The sequence below is a fragment of the Rhagoletis pomonella genome, unplaced genomic scaffold (assembly GCF_013731165.1).
Source record: "Rhagoletis pomonella isolate Grant_MI unplaced genomic scaffold, Rhpom_1.0 Rhpom_scaffold_00007, whole genome shotgun sequence".
In the NCBI taxonomy this organism is placed as follows: Eukaryota; Metazoa; Arthropoda; class Insecta; order Diptera; family Tephritidae; genus Rhagoletis; species Rhagoletis pomonella.
The window spans coordinates 3,543,659-3,563,827 of NW_023458561.1; the positions used below are offsets into that span (position 1 = coordinate 3,543,659).

General features: G+C 35.9%; 1 protein-coding gene across 1 annotated transcript in view; it reads left to right on the plus strand.

The window, feature by feature from the left end:
* Nucleotides 1-20,169, plus strand: part of LOC118742255 (ryanodine receptor) — a gene marked incomplete at its 3' end in the record, with an annotated part of 525,243 nt that overhangs the window by 323,230 nt on the left and 181,844 nt on the right. The window contains 2 exon segments of the mRNA XM_036474193.1: nucleotides 3,156-3,360; nucleotides 3,433-4,183. Coding sequence (XP_036330086.1) covers nucleotides 3,156-3,360; nucleotides 3,433-4,183 — 956 coding nt within the window.

A 20,169-nucleotide genomic window follows, 5' to 3' on the forward strand; every position in this document is an offset into this window, starting at 1 on the left:
GGATTTTATCTGGGTTCTGAACTTGGATTACGATCGGCGACATCTTTTGGCGGAGCAGCAAAGCTTGCGGCGGAGCAGCAGCAAACCTTATAGCGGTTCTGGAACCGGAGCAACAGCAAACCATATAGCGGTTCTGGACCCGGAGCAGCAGCGCTGCTAGCTATATTTATACTACTGCAACCCTTTCCAAAAAAGTCATTCTGTACATTTAGAGGCCAAGCCCTTTAAGTTGGAACCTCAGTTTTGAAAATCTAATGATCTGCGCAGATCTGTTGCCGTTAAGAAAAGATGTCTTCATGTATTGCATTTATACATAGTACATACATAGTTAGATTTGATCTAACCCTGGTATTTGTGTATTAGGGAGTTATTAGAATCCAGATAGGAGCTTTAAAACTATCAAATTCGAGTATACACAACACTGGAATACTTTATTTGTAACTTTGAAATTTTATTTTTGCCTTAAAAATTAAAAGGGAACAATTACCGATTACTTTCTGCTCAAAAAAATAAAAGGTAAATTTTAACTTTTATTTTTGTCTTAAAAAAATAAAAAGCGTTATATTTGCTCAAAATGATAAAAGACAGATTTTTGTAAGTCATGGTCACAATCTACAATGTGAGATGAGTCTAATGGTACCTTTAAAAAAGCTATAGCATAATTTTTTCACTATGCCTTTTTGATGTTGATTGATTTCAGACTCTGATTCCTATTTGTAAAAGTTGGTATTTGCGCAAATATTTGTGTGGTTTACTTTGTGCATATGCAAGCAAAATATTTTGTGCTATTTGTGCACCTATTAATTTCCGCTGTAGCGTATGTAGTGCATACTTTTAGGCGCAATATTTAACTACTTCCGGCAAGGCGTACCGTCGAGGTTGATGTCTAGACTTAGCTAGAAATGGTGTCTGGACACATAACATTGCAAGTTGATAAAAGCGTTGTAATTGTAATAACAAAAATAGCATTGTCAAGAGACATGTTTATGTTAAATGTTTTATATGGTAAATGTTGTCTTTAGATATGTACGTATGTGTACATATATGCCTTTTATATTTTTTATTTTATAAATGTATTTCCGGAATTTGAAATTGTATTATGACTTTATCAGAACGTCGAACTGAGCCGATTTATACCTGTCTGTCTGTCTGTCCATGTGTGTGTCCCGGCTGAAGAATATATTATATTTTATTGTTCAGATATAACTTTTTGCTATGTAACGCCTCCATCAATGTATTTATTGAAGGCCAACAAATTGTTTCCCCTATTTACTCGACATAAATTAAAACTTAAAAAGTACATAAATTTAGTATAATGTATAGCTCCCAAAGACCTGCTTAAAATTATAATAATCGGTTGAAATAAAAGTTTCTGATGTTCACAAAAAATATGAAGACGGCACTCTTTTTACATTCTTATTAAAAATATACTTTTCTCTACAATAATGCTATATTTCATATATAAATCTCCAACTTTAAATACGTATAAAAATCTATAGCTATAGACAAAAATTTTTTTGGGATTTTTTATGGGAGTTGTAAACTTTTATTATCCTTTGGTTTCATCAAACACGTAAAATTTTGTTACACTGTGAAATTGTGTACTAATGGTGCGACTTTTTTGATACGTTTCTTATTTTGTTAAGAATTGCGTATCAGCATGAAATACGCAGCAAACTGAACTGAGACAACAGCTTATTTTAGCATATTTCCCTCTAATTAAAACGACTACATATGTAGCTGTTCTCAAAATGCTTTTATCCTTTAAAATACCGTGCCCTTTTAGACCAATAGAATGCACCTAAACTTTCCAATAAAATTGAATCCCCTGTATGCATTTGCTCAAGGAAAGTGGAGCCCCGTCGTATTCAGTAACACGTTGCCTGCAGTACATTAAATAGGCTTCAATGTAAAGTTCCGTAGCCTCTACAACCGCGGCGAGCTGTTGGTTGGCATTACTTCCTGTTCTTATACTCTATTACCATATATTACTCTCAAGCTCAATATTACTCAGATGTTCTTATTTTCCTAAAACAAACTCAGTATTCCGTAAATATTTTCGTATTTTTGAAACTTTCTTGAGGCTGCCAAATTTTGAACGGCTTTGTGAATGTTTCCTACTTAAAAACCGATTTTATTACCAAAACTCTGCGCCATTCTTACATTCTTTACCATTATTTGAAGCAGATTCAAAGAATCCCGATACTTTCACGTATTTTCGTATAAAGTATCAATGGTTATTTAATGATGCTGTCGTTGTTCTCAATTTATGTAACTGAGACAGTGATAATAAAGCTGCCACAATTGTTCTTTTTTGGTACAATTTGAAACCAGAAAGTACATTGGCACCACATAAACCCTTTTGGCATAATTTGGAATTGCAGCGCTGTGTATATTTCGATTGGTTTTATATTAACGTTGGTTAAAATATTCTAAATACTTATTTCCTTCTCTGTTTCATACAAACTTCGACTAAATTTGTTTTACATTACAAGATTTGCAATTCCGAATCTGATAAAAACTAAACATAGAAATAGATTACAAGTAAAAGCCCTCGGCTCTTTAATAAAAGCAAAAGATTATATCAAATCTTCTCGAAGTTTTTGTCCTTATACAAAAATACATATGTACATAGTCTTTAAACAAAAATGTGACTTACGATCTCACAGAAAGTGAAATGCCTAATTAATTGTTATCCTATTTTCAATACATATATGTGTATTTTTACAAGATGTTTGTTTAAAAGGCGTTGAATAAGTATATATGTATTTGTTTTAAACGTTCGTTGTTTTTGTGAAAGCGTTTGAAATTTTTTATTGGTACATTTTTGTTTGATTTGGTAATTTTTTTCTGACGTTTGGTACGATTTCGAAAAATTCATTTATCATCACTGAACTGAGATAGCAATTTGTTGTTTACCAAGTTATTTTTAAGTTGCGGGACGTCTTAACCTTTCGCATTAATAATTAAATATTTAAACACAGTATTATTATTATTTGACTTACGATTAGTGCCGTGCATTGCAATTCTGTTGACAAGGTAAACATAACATGCTAGAATTTGTGCAGCAGATTTTGAATGCCTGAAAGTCTTTTTAGAGATTGATATATGAATTTATATAATATTTATTCTATGATGAATATACATTCAAACAGGTTTTTCCCTTAACGGCGAGCTTCTTATGGACGCCCTAGGTGGCGAAACAACCTTTGCAGATGTGACTGCTGAAGGAGTAGGATTTGTACCTGCCTGTACTTTGGGCGTAGGGCAGAAAGCACGATTAATATACGGGCAGGACGTAGATTCCCTAAAGTTTTTTACTACCTGTGGTCTTCAAGAGGGCTATGAACCATTTTGTGTGTAAGTTTCAATAATATTATGTTTCAAGTTGGCTGGGATATTAACTAAGTAATTTTATTAAATTTAACCTAGAAATATGCGTCGCCCGGTTACTCATTGGTATACAAAAGATCAACCCGTCTTTGAAAACACTGAGGAGATGCCAGATTGTAGAATAGATGTTACACGTATACCAGGAGGTGCGGACACACCACCCCATTTAAAAATTTCTCATAATACTTTTGAAACCATGGAGAAGGCTAATTGGGAATTTTTGCGTCTATCTCTCCCTGTCACTTGTATGAGCGAGTTCGTGAGTGAAAATGAAAAGGCTCGAAGATGGGAAGAAATTAAAATACGGCAGTACCGGTTACAACGCGAAGCTCAAGATTTAGCTAACCAACAGCAAACGGCTGCAAATGTGGATCATATGCTTAAGGGTGGTTTTACTATGAGCGATATAAAAAATCTTAATCAAAATTTTGAAGACACAGCAGAAGCGGATGAACATCTGGCACGGAGTCCCGCAAGACCTCCTCGTAAAAACTCCTTGACGCGCAATATTACATTCGAGTCAGACTACTCGAATGATATGAGAGGATCAACAGATATGGCAAACGGCCTCAATGGAATAAATGGAACTGACGAGTTAGTCGACGATAAGAAAAAACGCGGTAGAAGTCCGTTTAAGTTCTTCTCAAAGAAATCACGTGATCAAAGTAGAGATAAAACGAGCGGTCGCAACCAGGAGACATCGCTTGAACGGAGAAATACTGTCGCACACGGCCGCAATGTTATTAATGCACAAATGACTACGAAAACACCAACGTTGCGCTTGAATAACGTAAGTAAAACGATTTTTTGATATGTATTAAAATTAGGAAGACTGTACATAGAGAGTCAAATCTGGGTTCTACCGAATCATAATGCGCACCACTATCCACTATCGACTACAGCGGCCGCCTTTTACGGCCAGTTTTATTTTTTATTTTTTTCTTTATTAAAAACTTTATTGGCGCAGTAACCACCTAAGCGATTTTGGCCGAGTCCAAAGGAGCACGCCAGTCATTTCTCTCCTATCAATCTGTCTTCCCAACTGACTACAATTAGAAATGGAATGGGAAGCTTTCCTCTTCCTCTGCTACCAATATCGTGTCCCGCGTTGAAAACTTTCAGAGCTAGACCGACATGAACTGCTGAATTTTAATTCGTTGCACTATATTTATATCGCCTGCGGTATTCGCCAACACCAACACGCAAAGACCCGTAAAGCTTGCGCAGAATCTTTCTCTCGAAAACTCCAAGAGTCTTTTCATCAGATGTTTTCATTGGCCATGACTCCGCGGGAGTCTGAAACCTCGTTTGGTATCAAATGGCTCGCGGGGTCCTTCCCAATTCTGACGGAGCTGTTTGTGTTGCTCAACGTCATTTTACACATCATCGACTGGGGGCTCTGGTGCGTCTTCTCCACTCCTCCATAATTTAAGTACGTTCTGGACATCGGTCACTAGGTTGCCATGGTTGTTCTTACAGGAGTTCGGTCGAGGTCTTGAAACCTTCCGTAAGTCGCAAAATGGCCATAACTGTGAAAAATAACAAATAAATTTTTGTTTTGAATTTTCAATGTGAGATAATTTTGGATAACGTATAGCACTACCGGATAGTCCATACAAAAATCTATAGAAATTAAAGTTCCCAAGTTTTCCCCCAGTTTCTGTCTGGTTCTCAACTAGTCGAAAAGTTGTCTGTTTAGCACCACAGAGCGTTTGTGGGACATTTGACGTAAAACGGCCTATGTATTTAACGCTGTCGCTGGCACTGGATTGCGCGACACCTGGCGAAAAAAGATGTCGGATTCAATTCCGATACCGAGAACTAGAGATGGGCACGGGCCTAAATTTTCAAGCCCGGCCCGGCGGGCCCCTGCCAAAATCCCGGCCCGTGCCCATCTCTACCGAGAACATCGCAATCCACGAAATATTTTTATATAATGTAAATTTTCACCACCGAGATCTGGATTTTTTTGTCCTTGTTCCTTGTGTGAAACTCTGTATTTTGGTAATATTGAAGTTTTCTTATTTTTTAACAGTTCGATTCATATGGGCAAATCTAAAAAACAGGTAACCTTGGTGTTATTTAGCTTTATTTTCACTGTTGTAAACTATCCCACTGGGAAAATAGGAAAGCACCTTTCGAGGTAAGCCATGTTTTCTTTCAGTTTTTAGTACCAAAATTGTCATCATGGCCAATGTCCCTTACTTTAATAAAGACGTGGCCGCCTTATGTGATTACGAATTTAGAATGTACATTTGGTATCAGACATACTTCTGAGCCGCTTTACAAAGTAAGTTACGTGTAATGCAGAGCAGTCGCTCGGAGTAGTTCGCTGCTTGGAAATAACTTCGGCTGCACGTTATTTTGCAACTGACAACGTAATGTGTCGTCGGAGGTGTTCATTTTGCGGTTTACTAGTAGATGGCATTGGCCATGATGACAATTTTGGTACTAAAAACTGAAAGAAAACATGGCTTACATCGTAAGGTGCTTTCCTATTTTCCCAGTGGGATAGTTTACAACAGTGAAAATAAAGCTAAATAACACCAAGGTTACCTGGTTTTTAGATTTGCCCATATGAATCGAACTATTAAAAAAATAAGAAAACTTCAATATTACCAAAATGCAGAGTTTCACACAAGGAACAAAAAAATCCAGATCTCGGTGGCGAAAATTTACATTATATAAAACTATTTCGTGCATTGCGTTATTTTGCAACTGACAACGTTATGTGTCGTCGGAGGTGTTCATTTTGCGCTTTACTAATAGATGACATTGGCCATGATGACAATTTTGGTACTAAAAACTGAAAGAAAACATGGCTTACCTCGTAAGGTTCTTACCTATTTTCCCAGTGGGATATGAAGCTGTTTGCTTTTGGATATAATTCGTTGACGTATACTTGAAGCATCAAAAAAAATTTGGATCAATTTGCTGCATATATTTTGAATTACAGGTGTTTAAATTTAAAAAAAAATAATGAAAACAAGTGAATTTTTTATGCAATTTTTTCAGAGGCACAAAATTAATTATGTCATAACTTTTGAAGCACACTTTATTCTGATTTGAAATTTAATTGGCATTTAGCACTTATGTGTATACTTCATATGTAGTAGGTAAGAAAAGTGAGCATTAAAAAATAACGAAATGGCAAGTAACTTAAAGTCTGTAACTCCACATTTCAAAATTTTCAAAATTTCCGGTTTATCGCGTATAGTTTTTGAAGCGTTTAATTTTAAGAACTTTTTAAGTATGTATTGTATTCTACAAACAATTACGAATAATTTGATACCTTAGCAAGAGGTGTGCTTTCAGAATAAACCAACTTTTAAACATAAAATATTCTGCGATCTTGAGCGTAATTTTTATTCCAAAAATATCTTAATTGAAGGCACATTTGGAAAATATGTCGAAACGATCTAAATATTTTTATAACTACTTGTCCTCATAACGTTGCATATACCTGTAAAATGCTTCAAAAAAATCTACTCTAGAAGTGTGTAAAAACTCCGATTTAGTACTTTTAATTATACTCCTTCTTGTAGTGAGAATATTTCGAGCGTGGTATCAAATCAAATTTTTTTCGACAAAGGTTCTGATAGTTGCTTTTACTTAATTGGAGCCTTCTTAATTCAATGGCGTCCCCAGTTTTGCCCCATTGTCTCCACTTTTGGAGATAGCGGTACTTGAAACCTTGTGTAAATTTGAACTATTTTATAAAAAAACTCCCCCAGTTTTGGAGATATTTTACTAAAATTTGGCACACGCTTGTATTTTAATATTTCCTTCACCATCTCATAAAATCATCGAAATCGGTTCAGTCTAAAATCTAGCTCCCATACAACTGATTGTCCAGAGACTTTGTTTTGCGTTATAACTCCTCCAATTAAGCAGGTAAACATTTTGTATAGGTTCACTTTAATATACAATTTATTTTTCAGATATAAAGTTAGAGTTATAACGCAAAAACACATATCTGAGTTATCAGTTGTATTGGAGCTATACGTTAAAGTGCACCCATTTCGATAATTTTAAGGAATAATTAAGGTAATATTAAAGAACCGTTATGTGCAAAATTTTAGTGAAATAACTTCAGAACTGAGAGTTATAAAATAGTTAATATTTAATCAAAATTTCAAACACCGTTATCTCGAAAACCGGAGCCAATCTGGTAAAACGGGGGATGCCAATGAACGTCCCAATTAAGTGAGTTCATTTTCAAAATCTTTGCTCAAAATTTACAACTTGAACAACGTAATTTGAACCCAGCTTATTCTTTTCTTTTTTTCTATTCCATGTTTATTCCTCGTCTAACTTTTGAAGCACTTGATTAAAATTAATTACACTTATATTAATCGATTTATTAAGAGAATACGAATAAAATTATATATAAAACATAGGTACGCTCTACAGTGGCCTTTTTGGTCGATTTTCAAAAACCGAAAGTTTTCGCACGAAAAAGATGAGGTTGGCAAGGAAAATAAATATGAAATTTGTTTTTTCCGCATCCGGAAATTCCGAGTGGTTCCGGGTTGATCATTTTGATTTTTTAATTGGAAATATGTTGAAATTGAAACTATTATTTTAAATTTTCAGCTTTTACGACCACGAAACCCATCTTTTTATTCCTGAACTGTTTTTTATTGAAAACTGAATACATTTACCTTTTTAAAGTCCTCAAAAAGTCTGACATTGATTGAAAAACCATGGTACACGATAATATTAAAGCTGAGAAAAATATGAAATCATCACTTATATCAATATATCATTTAATGTCTAATAATAATAATATTTAATATCATTTTAAATAAAGCATAATGTAGAATTTTTCTAATATATACTTAAAAAAAGAAATGCAAAATAAAAGAAATTGGTGTGATTTCGACATTTTTGGTCGAAAAAGCTCAACCCGGAACCTCTGGGAATCACCTAAAGGCTTTTAAACTAATTACGTATTTATTTATATCCCCAACCTCACATTATTCTGTGCGAAAACTTTTGGATTCATGCATTTCAAATTTTTCATACAACAAAAAGGTCACTCTAGTGTGCTCACAAATTTAAATATTAAACTTTTTTTTGGAGAGTGTACCTATTTATTAGATTTGCCCATATGTATGTATAAAGACCGCAGCGGCAAGCTGCAAATTGGTTTTTCTCTTTAAAACCCCTTTTATAATGTAACTGGCAGTGATTTGTATTGATATTTAATAAAAGTAATCCTTAGCAACGATTACAGTAATCCTTATAACAAAAAAGGCGCGATTACAATTAAAGTAATCATTCATCGAACGAGCTTGGATTACGATTACAGTAATCGTAATTTTAACTTTTTAAAAATCACGATTACTGTAATCGTAATCTGACTTCGTTCGATGAAGGATTACTTTAATTGTAACCTTGTTCTTTAGATTTTTAGGATTACTGCAATTCTAATCATTTAGTAATCGTAATCCTTATCGCCCAGCTCTGGATACTATCCCAAAGCATGGAAATTATCTCCAAACTTAATGATCGCTAAACTTGGGAAGGATGCGAACGAAGTTAATTCGTATAGACCAATTACCAGGGCGTGAATCACGTAACTTTGAAACGATTGTCGTTCAAACGATACTGACCAAGCGGTCTCGTCAAACACTGATTCATGCATTTTTTTGCTGTTACGTGAAGCAAAACTGGAGTTGAGTGGACGATATCGCACAAACGATCGAACAATTTTTGGTTTTCATGAAACAAGACAATCTCAGCACGATATCGTCCAGACGATTGCCGTCATACTTGGTTTATGCTCAGAACTTTTAAAAATGTTTGAAACATTGCTTTTAAAGAAAATTTTGTCAATTATAAATGAGAATCATGATTTTCTTCAGCATCAATTCAGCGTTAGAGAAATATAAGGAACCATCGAACAGGTACATGGTGTCTTATCGCCTATTCAAGAAAGGAATATAGCACTGCACCCTTTTTTTTTTGGATGTTGACCAAGCTTTCAACAAAGTGTGGCACAAGGGTCTAGTATAGGGCTGCCATAATTACTGGGCCTCAAACGGGAAGCCTTAGCAAAAAAATCTTCATTCTTTCCAAAAGTTTAGTAAAACTCTCGTTTTTCAAATCACAACGCACGGCAGTGCGCGCGAGTGATGAAAGCAGCAACAGTAGCATGCTGAAATGACTCGCTTATATATACGCGAGATTTGGAAGTTTTTATCCAGACGTCCAATCGACATGTTTGATATATCCTTGGAAAGGTCTTACAGAGTGTCTCCAGAAAATATATTCAAGCTTCGTAAACGATTAACCGGATTCTTAAAAATTAGGCTAAAGTGTAGCGAAACAAAAAACGTTTTTTTGCTTTTGCCGGTTTAAGGGGGCGTGTGGATACATCCAACATATTTAGTCTATAGGCCAATACCTTTCAAACGATACCTTACATATTAAGTTCCGGCCACTAGTTGGAAAGATATAGATGTAAATGTATTTGAGAAAAATGAAACATTTAGTTTATTGTTTGTATTTTCGTCGATTTTAAATTTGCTACCCCAAAATAATTGATATCAAATAAAACACCTCTTTGAGGTAAAATTTTCGAGTGACGAAAGCTGAACTAGAAACACAAAATTTATGATATCAATTTCGTGACGAAAATTATACACATTTTTTAACTGCCTTTCAAACGTACGGAAAATCTTTTTTTTATTTATTCGGAACGTTGCGAATTTCCGTTTACTGCTAGAAACACAATTTGAAAGAAACAGCACTTTTGCAACGATTCGTATGAATAAAATGATTTTCCCTACGTTTAAAAGGCAGTTGAAAAATGCGTATAATTTTCGTCACGAAATTGATATCATAAATTTTGTGTTTCTAGTTCAGCTTTCGTCACTCGAAAATTTTACCTCAAAGAGGTGTTTTATTTGATCATCTTTACACTTATAATCTCGTTCAGTTTATTTATTTATTTGGTCTACAGAAAAATTATTAATAATTCACGTAAAGCAAAGAAAAAAAAACGGAACCAACACGAAAGACAATACTAGGCATAAATAAGCTTTCTGCATATTTGCCTATAATCATAAATTACTTTTTCTGAATTTTCGCTTTGCGCGAGAAATTCAAATAGATGTGCCAACATACAATAAAATAAATGCAGCTCCGGCCCCACCGCGCTCACCGAATAGTGAAACAAGCCCAAGTGCAGTGAAATAAACCTTGCCGTAACAGAAGCTGACCAAAAGCATTCAGCTAATCGACGAAATGCTTACTTTTCGTTCGTTTCCCCCACAAACAATGCTGATCGCGATAAATCGTTCTCTCCCTCCCCCCAAACCTCGTGCATTACATCTTGGCATGCACAGTCGCCAATGTCTCTGGTAGACCAAGTTGTTCTAACGCAACAACAAAGCACTAGGTTAGCAACGACTACAACCACGACTTCAGCAATGACAGCGGTTTCACAACGCAGTTCACCCACATCTGCACAAACGGCAATTTCGGCACCAGCCCAAGCCAAGCAACGCAGCTCAGCGCAAGTTGACCTACTTAATCCAACAACCCGTACATTGACTCAAACGGGTATTGATAGGTATATACAAGTCAAACGAAAATTAAGCCCACAGCAGCAAAAAATTGCAAATCCATCAAAAATTGCAAAAACGAAAATCACTGACATTAACCCTCTACTGGGAAATAACTTTGCGATTCTGGACAATGAATGTGACAAAGAGCCGAATGAAGTTTCTAAAGCCAAACCCAAACCGCCCCCAATTTATTTACTAGAGCAAAACTGTAGTGAGCTAACGTCAGTTACCAAGGGCAACATTAAAGAGACTAAACTTCAGATTCTAACTGAAGAAAATTACCGGTGGGTGACCAAATACCTTAATGACGATAAGAAAAACTTCTATACGTACCAGCTCAAAAGCAGCAAAGGACTGCAAGTAGTAATAAAAAGTATAGAATCAAGTGTGACCATTGGTGATATTGCTCATGCTCTAGAGAAGGCAGGATTTTCTGTTAAAAATGTTGTCAATATTATCAACAGAGCAAAAATCGCTCAGCCTACGCTTACAACCTACGATACCTTCTACCGAAGAATAACAGTGGAGGAGCCGCACAAGCGAAACGGTCGCGTACACTGCATAAAGTGTCAAGAATTCGGGCATACCAGAACATACTGTACCTTGCGTCCAGTGAGTGTTGCCTGTGGCGACTTTCACGCTTCCGCTTCTTGCAAGGCTATCAAAGTTGATGTGGCTGTAAAGAAATGCACTAATTGCGGAGGTAACCACACCGCCAATTATAGGGGATGCCCTGTATACAAAGACTTAAAGTCTCGCATGAACCAGCACAACACAGCCGTACGCTCTTCCACCACTCCAACTAGCTCTTATACATACCAACACCTCACGCCATCAACCACTACACCAGGAGCCTTCTTTGCCAATGCGCAGCGAGTTCCCAACGTTTATTTTGCCGACGCATTAAAACTACAAACGCAGCCAAGCACGGCGAAATCAAACTCCAATCAAGAAACGTTTGCAAATATTCAAAGGCATAATACTGAGCAAATGAAGCCGAACCCCCCTACTTGTGGCATAGAAGGAATGATATTGAATCTTACTCATTGTATGACTCAATTCATGTCTACTATGCGAAATACGATTCAAGACCTCATAAAGGCTCAAAACCAATTGTTGCAAATTTTAGTGAATAAAAAATTCTTGAATTGAAAATTTGCTTATGGAATGCGAACGGTGTAAACCAGCGTAGATTAGAACTCAGTCAATTTCTCACTGAATATAACATAGATGTTATGCTACTGACCGAGACACATTTAACAAATAAATATAATTCCTCCATACCTGGATGCAAATTCTATGCCACAAATCACCCAGATGGTAAAGCTCAAGGAGGCACTGCCCCGCTGATTAGAAATCGCCTAAAGCACAATATTCTAGAGTCAAAAGCAACAGCCTGTCTGCAAGCAACTACCGTATGCTTGCGAAACCGCGGCCGAGACTTGAAACTATCGGCTATTTATTGCCCACCGCGATTTTTAATTTCTGAAAAGATTTCTTTGATAGTCTGGGTAATAGATTCCTGGCAGGAGCCGAGCATAGCAAAGCATACGTAATGGAGATCACGCTTTATTAACCCAAAAGGGCGGCAGTTATACAGTACCATTATAAACAGCCACAATAGACTAGAGGTCACATCTCCTGGTAAACCTACTAACTGGCCCACCGATATAAAGAAGATACCAGACCTAATAGATTTCGCAATTACAAGAAACATATACAGAAATAAAATAACAGCAGAAACTCTACCTGTACTATCATCCGATCACTCCCCTATCCATATATTAATACGCTAACAGGAATTTTGTCTCTGTTCGTTTGGCGATTCTACCGAACCGATTTCAAAACCAAGAACATCGTTGGAAAGGCATTTTTCCGTAGATGAGCAGAGTTTTTATGGTTTCACAATTGGTTGGAAATTACGGCCAAAACCGTCGTTTAAACATTTTCGAATTGTGTATACATGTTGCTGCAACATGTTCAATTTGACATGTTTCGCCTGTTGTTTCACTACACATTTGAAATTAAGCTTTGAAATAAAGATAAATATGAAGATGAAGAAATAAATGATAACGATGAAGTCAAAAAAAAGAAGGCAAAATGAAGACAATAACAGATACATAAGAATTAGGGTAACTAAAAGGGTAAGAAAATTTCTTGAATTTCTGAAGTGAAACTTCTTTAGCGGCAGTTGGTTGGTTGGGAGTAAATTGTCAAATTCAAGGGGAATAATGTACATGGAAATAGTTCTCAGCGGTTTAGCGGTTTGAGAATAAAAACAAAAACAAAGATGTCTAGAGGTACAGGCAAAAACGAAGATCGAAGTAAATTTAAACACTTTAAGGTAAAGGTGAAGAGGAATATGCAAAAATAAAGATAATTATGAAGAAAAGGATGAGGATGAAGATCGATATTGTTATCGGTATAAAACTCGATATTTTTATCGATATAATAATCGATATTGCTATCGATAAAATAGTCGATATTGTTATCGATACTGTTATTGATTAAATAACCGCTATTTCAATCGATATAATAATCAATATAATAATCGATATTGTTATCGATACAATAATGGATATTGTTAGCGGCATAATAATCGATTAAATAATTGATTTTGTTATCGACTTAGTCATTTATATTGTTAACGATATGTACAATAATCGATACTGAAGATTGTTGTATTTATCGATGAATTAATCGATTTTACAATCGTGGTATTTTTCTATCTTTATGGATATTGTTATCGGTATTTTTATCGACACAGTTATCAACAGGGTTATCGATATACTAATCGGAACATGGAATGTGATCACATTTTATGGCAACACATCACATGATATTACATCACATAATATGATATCACATCACACGATATCACGTGACATGACATTATATGATATTACACCACATTATATGGCATGACTTCACATGACTTGACATCACGTGATCTGACATCGTATGACATGACATGGCATTACATGACGTTGCATCACATGATATGACATCATATGGAATGACATCTGAGGATATGACAACACATGACATGACATCCTATCACATCACATAAAATCACGCCACATCTTATCACGTCATCGCACCTCATGTCATCTACGTGAATAGAAAAAGAAAAGGATATAAGCAAAGATGTGAAAGATAAAAGCAAAGATGAAGACCAAGGTAAAGTTACCGATTTCAAAACCAAAAACACCTTTGGAAAGGTAATTTTCTGTAGATGAGGAGAGTTTTTATAGTTTCGAAATTGGTTGAAAATCGTCGTTTAAAAATTTCCATATTTGTGTATGGTTGTTTTTGCAACCTGTACAATTTAAGCTGTTTCGCATTTTGTTTTACTTCGTATTTGAAATTAAACTTTGAAATAAAGATAAATATGAAAATGAAGAAACAAGTGATAACAATGAAGACAAAAAAAGGCAAAAGTGAAGATAAAGACGGAAATTGAGATAAAGGCGAAAATTGAGACAATGAGAAATACATAAGAATTAGGTTAACAGAGTTGAAATTTTCCGATAGGAATCGAAATAAAACCAGCCATAAAGGTTACTGAAATTTATCGAATCATCGAAGTTTATTATCGCAACGTATCGAATTATTCCAACTGATCAATGTTTACTGAGTTGTCGAAATTTATAGACACAGAAACTTAGTTGTCCAAATTTACGGATAGTTATCGAGCTATAAAAACGTGTGGGATTAACGAAAGTTGTCAAGTTAAAGAAATGTATCAAGTTATCGATATTTATAGAATTATCATTATTTATAGACTTAACGAAATTTATCGAGGTGTCGTAATGCATGGAGTTCTTTCAACTTACAGAGTTATCGATAATTATTGATCTACTGAAATTGGTTGGTTCAACGAATGGAAGTTTATGGAATTTTCAAAATATATCGATTTATCGAAATTTCAAGGTTATATAACCTTATTGACATATCACTGCTTATCGAATTTAATCGCCTTAACAAAGTGTAACGAGTTATCAAAATGTTTAGATAGTTTTCGCAAAATGTGGAGATGTCAAAAGTACAAATTTATAAAGGCATCGAAAGTTTTTACATTTTTGAGTTATCGAAATTTATCGAGCCATCGAATTTTACAGTTATCGAAATTGGTGGAGTTAACGAATTTTGTTGAGTTATCGAATTTTAGTGTTCTTGAAATTCATCGAACTTTCGATATGTATCAAATCATTGAAATTTATCGATAAACTTGAATGTATCGGGTCAATTCGAAGTCCTGCCGAAGTCTTCCAAAGACCTTCTCAGATAAAAAAAAATTGCTACGTGTTAAGTTAGTAAACCTCTCCAAGGCTTCTAAAACTAGAAAAAACTGCCGAATTTCGACAGTAACTGGCACTCTAGTATTAATAAAACTATATGAACAGACCCAAAACATCGAGATTGAGCCTCGTCTAACTTCAAATAACACCAACTGGCTTAATTAATTAATTAATTAATCCCAACGGCTTTTTACACTCCATTCCCGCCCAACCGACACGACGGGCACAGTCCGCATGACGTACGGAGCCTGTTTTTTTAGTTTTTTGGTGCCGAGTAGTGGAAACAGGAGTTTGTTAAGTGTCGAGATCTAAAACTATTCAGCTACAGAATCAAATTCATCAGCTGATTGAATATGCTAAAGATAGTATTTCAATTATTGAGAGTGGAAATAATAGTTTTCTTTATAGTAAAAATCGAGTCCGATACGTCAAACGTGCTGGAATGACAGTTAAAATCTTGACATAAACCACGGAATGATTCGTTTAGTTCAAAATTAGTTTTGCATGGCTTTAAAAATAGAGGTCGAAAGTGTCTTGACACTCGAGAAGGAACATTAAAATTTACCTCAGCCAGGAGGGCCGGGCTATTAATCAAGCCTGTGATTAATTTTACGATAAATATTATACTCAGCATTTCTCTACGACTTGCGAGTGTAGGCAAATTTATGAGCTTTAGACGACTTGTGTAAGGGGGGAGATTGTAATCTGCATTAAAGTTAAAATTACGCAATGCAAAAAGCAAGAATTGTTTTTGAATTGATTCAATCCTTTCTGAATGAACTTGGTAGCGGGGATTCCAAACAATAGATCCGTATTCTAGTATAGGTCTAACTAAACTGGTAAAAAGAGCTTTTGTAACATAAGGATCTTTGAACTCTTTTGACCATCGCCTTACAAATGCAAAAACGCATTTGGCTTTATTGACTGTAACATTAATATGATGGTTGAAATTGAGTTTGGAATCCATTGTGATACCAAGATCGACAAAATTGGATACCTGCTCCAGATTATAATTTGATATTGAATAAACAGCTGGTTGAACAGCCTTCCGAGAGAAACACATAACTTTACATTTTTGAAGGTTTAGTGGCATATAGTTTGCATTACACCAACTAACCACGTTGTTCAGATCCGCTTGTAACAAAGACCTTTCTTCGATAGAGGACAATGTTTTAAAAAGTTTCACATCATCGGCATACATTAAAATTTTTGAATGTTTTATTATAGAACAAATATCATTAATGAATATCAGGAACAGAATCGGACCAAGGTGGCTTCCCTGAGGAACTCCTGAAGAAACTTTAATGATGTTGGAAGAACAATTATTAACAATAACTCTTTGTGTTCTATCAGAGAGGTAAGATGAGATCCATTGAAGAAGACTGGGCTGAAAGCCGATTAGGTCGAGTTTACGGATGAGTAATGAGTGACATACTTTGTCAAAAGCTTTACTGAAATCGGTGTAAATTACGTCGGTATGAGCATTTTCTCTAAAACCGTTTGAGACATGAATTGTAAACTCCAATAAATTAGTCATAGTAGATTTTCCTTTAGAAAACCCGTGTTGAGATTGTGTAATTAAAGAAGATATAGAATATGTCAGCTGGTTAACAATAACTGCTTCGAATAATTTGGGGATAGCGGAGAGTTTCGCTATGCCTCGATAGTTTTCTATAGACGACCTGCTGCCGTTTTTGTGAAGTGGTATTATGAAGGACTCCTTCCAGGCTGACGGAAAAACGCCATGTTTAAGTGACAAATTGAATAGAGTTGTTAAAGGCTCGCAGATGTTCTCAGCGCAGTTTTTAAGAAAACAGGTCGGAATATGATCAGGTCCAGGCCTAAATGACGCTTTTAAGGTTTTTAAAGAGTGTAAAACTTCATCGGAATATATTACTGGAATATAAGCAGAGTTGATTGGACAAAGCTCGTACGGATAGTCTCCACTTATAGGGAAGTCTACAGAATAATTAGACCAAAAGAACCGAGCAAACATGTTGGCAATGAGTTGGCTGTCGCTAGATACAGTGTTGCGATAATGCATAGCGGATGGAAAACCATGTGCCTTACGCTTTGAATTTACGAAACCATAAAATGATTTAGGATTGTTAATTAAATTCTTCTGGCTTAAATATAAAAAGTACATCAGTAGTCACCTTAAATTAAACGCTGCACTTAACTGCGAGGGTGATATAGACTCCCTTGTTGAACATTTCAAAGAAACCTTTACTTCAGCCGCTGGCCTGGCAACACCAAATCAAGTCCAAGTACCACCTACGCATACATCAGTTACAAATACCGAGATAGAAAAACTTGTGGCAGAAAAGCGGCGCCTAAGAAGACAGTGGCAGAGCCATCGTTCACCAACCTCACAGCTACTGTATAAAGCTGCCAGTAGAAAACTGAAACAAGTACTCAAACGTGCAGAGGATCGCAAATTGCAAAGGTTCATTAAGAAGCTTTCCCCGAATTCTACTGAAAGATACTCCCTATGAAAATCGCTAAAATACTTCAAACCACCAGTGGCTACGGAAATGCCAATTACGAACCAAAGTGGTGCCTGGGCTCGTAGTGAGCAGGAGAGAGCCGAGTGTTTTTCACACCATTTAAAGAATGTGTTTCAGCCAAACTGTCCTACGAACAACTTCAGGCTGCCACATCTAACCAAAAATACAAATGAGCTATACACACCTAGCAAGACGAACTCTTTAGAAGTAAAAGCTATAATAAAGCAGCTTAATCCAAAGAAATCGCCGGGTGCTGATTTTATAACTCCGAAAATGCTAACAGAGCTACCGAATGTTGCACTAGCAATTCTTTCTGACCTTTTCAGCGCTATCCTCAAATTCGGTTACTTTCCGAAATCATGGAAAAGGTCGAAGATAATCATGATAGCCAAACCTGGAAAGATGCAACACAGCCGTCCTCTTACAGACCAATAAGCTTACTGCCCTGTCTTTCCAAAGTATTCGAAAAAGTACTCCTATCAAAGATATTTCCCTTTCTCCATGAACGCAAGTTAATACCAGCGCACCAATTTGGCTTTCGAGAAAAACATGGTACAGTTAAGCAAGTTAATCGAATTACAAATGGAATCAGAAGGGCATTTGAGCTCAGAGAGTACTGCTCTGCAATTTTTCTCTATGTGGCATAAGCATTCGACATAGTGTGGCCGGAATTCCACAAAATATTTGAATCACACATAACTAACAGAAAATTTGCTGTAAAAGTATCTAATTTCACTTCAAAAGACATGTCGATAACGGCTGGCGTTAGTCAAGGTAGTGTACTCGGGCCTATGCTGTATATCATCTGCTCTTCAGATATTCCAACTAGCAAGGATATACTCAAATCCACCTTCGCTGATGATACCGCCTTAGTAAGTCGTAAAAAATGTCCCAACAGAGCTTCAAGAGTGCTATAGGAACATTTACTACGCATAGAAGAATGGCTGGCAAACTGGCGCATAAAAGTCAACGAACAGAAGAGTAAACATACAACATTTTCACTCAGACCGCAAGTATGCCCCCCATTCAAATTAAAAAATGTCCATATTCCACAAGCCAATGAGGTGATATATCTAGGAATAGACTTGGATAGGAGACTAACTTGGCGCAAACACATTTCAACCAAGATACACAAATGAAGCTAAAGTCAGCTAGCGTGAACTGGCTTATAAACAGTAAATCAAAACTGAAACTAGATTATAAAGTACTTGTATATAATACAGTCATTAAGCCTATATGGCCGGGAGTAGGCAAAGAATTAATTGGCAGAATGTCAATGTCTAAAGCAATGGGATTAGGAACAATGCTGTCTCCTCCATGCTTTTTTGAAGCTTGTTTAAGCTTGGGTGGTGGAGAGGATGAAGATTTAATGCACTTAAAGTCTTTAAATGCACCCTCATATTGCCTAAACTTTTCTTTTAGAAGTTTTAACTCCTTACCCAACTCCTGGAAGCCACTTCTGGCGCTCCAAAGGTCAACTTCCGTTGATCTGCACTTGGGGCAAGACCAACGAACACCTTTGTTATCGGTTATGATATCGGCTACCCTACCATTGAGACCGGCACATTTTGCGTGAGCTAAGTCATCACACAACCAACACAACGCAACGCTCTAAGTCGATATTAGTGGCTTCCTGGCGGCATATAATTAATTATTTAGGGAAATGTCTGTTTAATTCTTTTTAGTGGATGAATTGTCTTTACAAAAATACCAAGCAAGTTCACATTGCAGATAACGAATTTTTCGATTTTTGCCCACTTAGGCGGCACTGTGCGCCGGCTGGAAAACGATGAAAACAACGTAAACAGCGTTACCAGCCGGCAAACTCACGGACGACACTTATTCCACTCCCACAGGCGCAGGAACGTATATTTGCCAATTTTTTTAAAATTGAAGTGTTTTAATACGGGGTATTTACTACTACTCTTGGTCAAAATCGCAAGTGCAAAAAATATTTGTTTGTTCCGATTTTGATCGTTTCGTTTCTATTCACGTTGCGCACGGTAAGTGCATTTATTTGGGACATTAGGTAGGTCGGCTTTTGTAAACAAAAGGTAAGGTGTGCTCCACTAGTGGTCTTTTAAAACCTTTATAAAGCTCTGCATGCAAATTTTGAATTTCATACTATATATTTCGTTTAATAATAGAAAGAAGTTTTTGTAAACCATTTGATGGTGATTTGAGATCATACTTATGGCATCTTCTCAGTTTCCTTCAACAAAAAGCGCAAATGATGAAACTAAAGGCAACAACGAAACTTCATCATTTTTAAAATACTACAACTGGAGTTATTATAGACAAATACAGTGGATCAAAAAAAAATTTTAACTATAACTATAACTATAAACTATACAAAAAAGCAAATAAGCAAATGGATGTATAGAATTGACA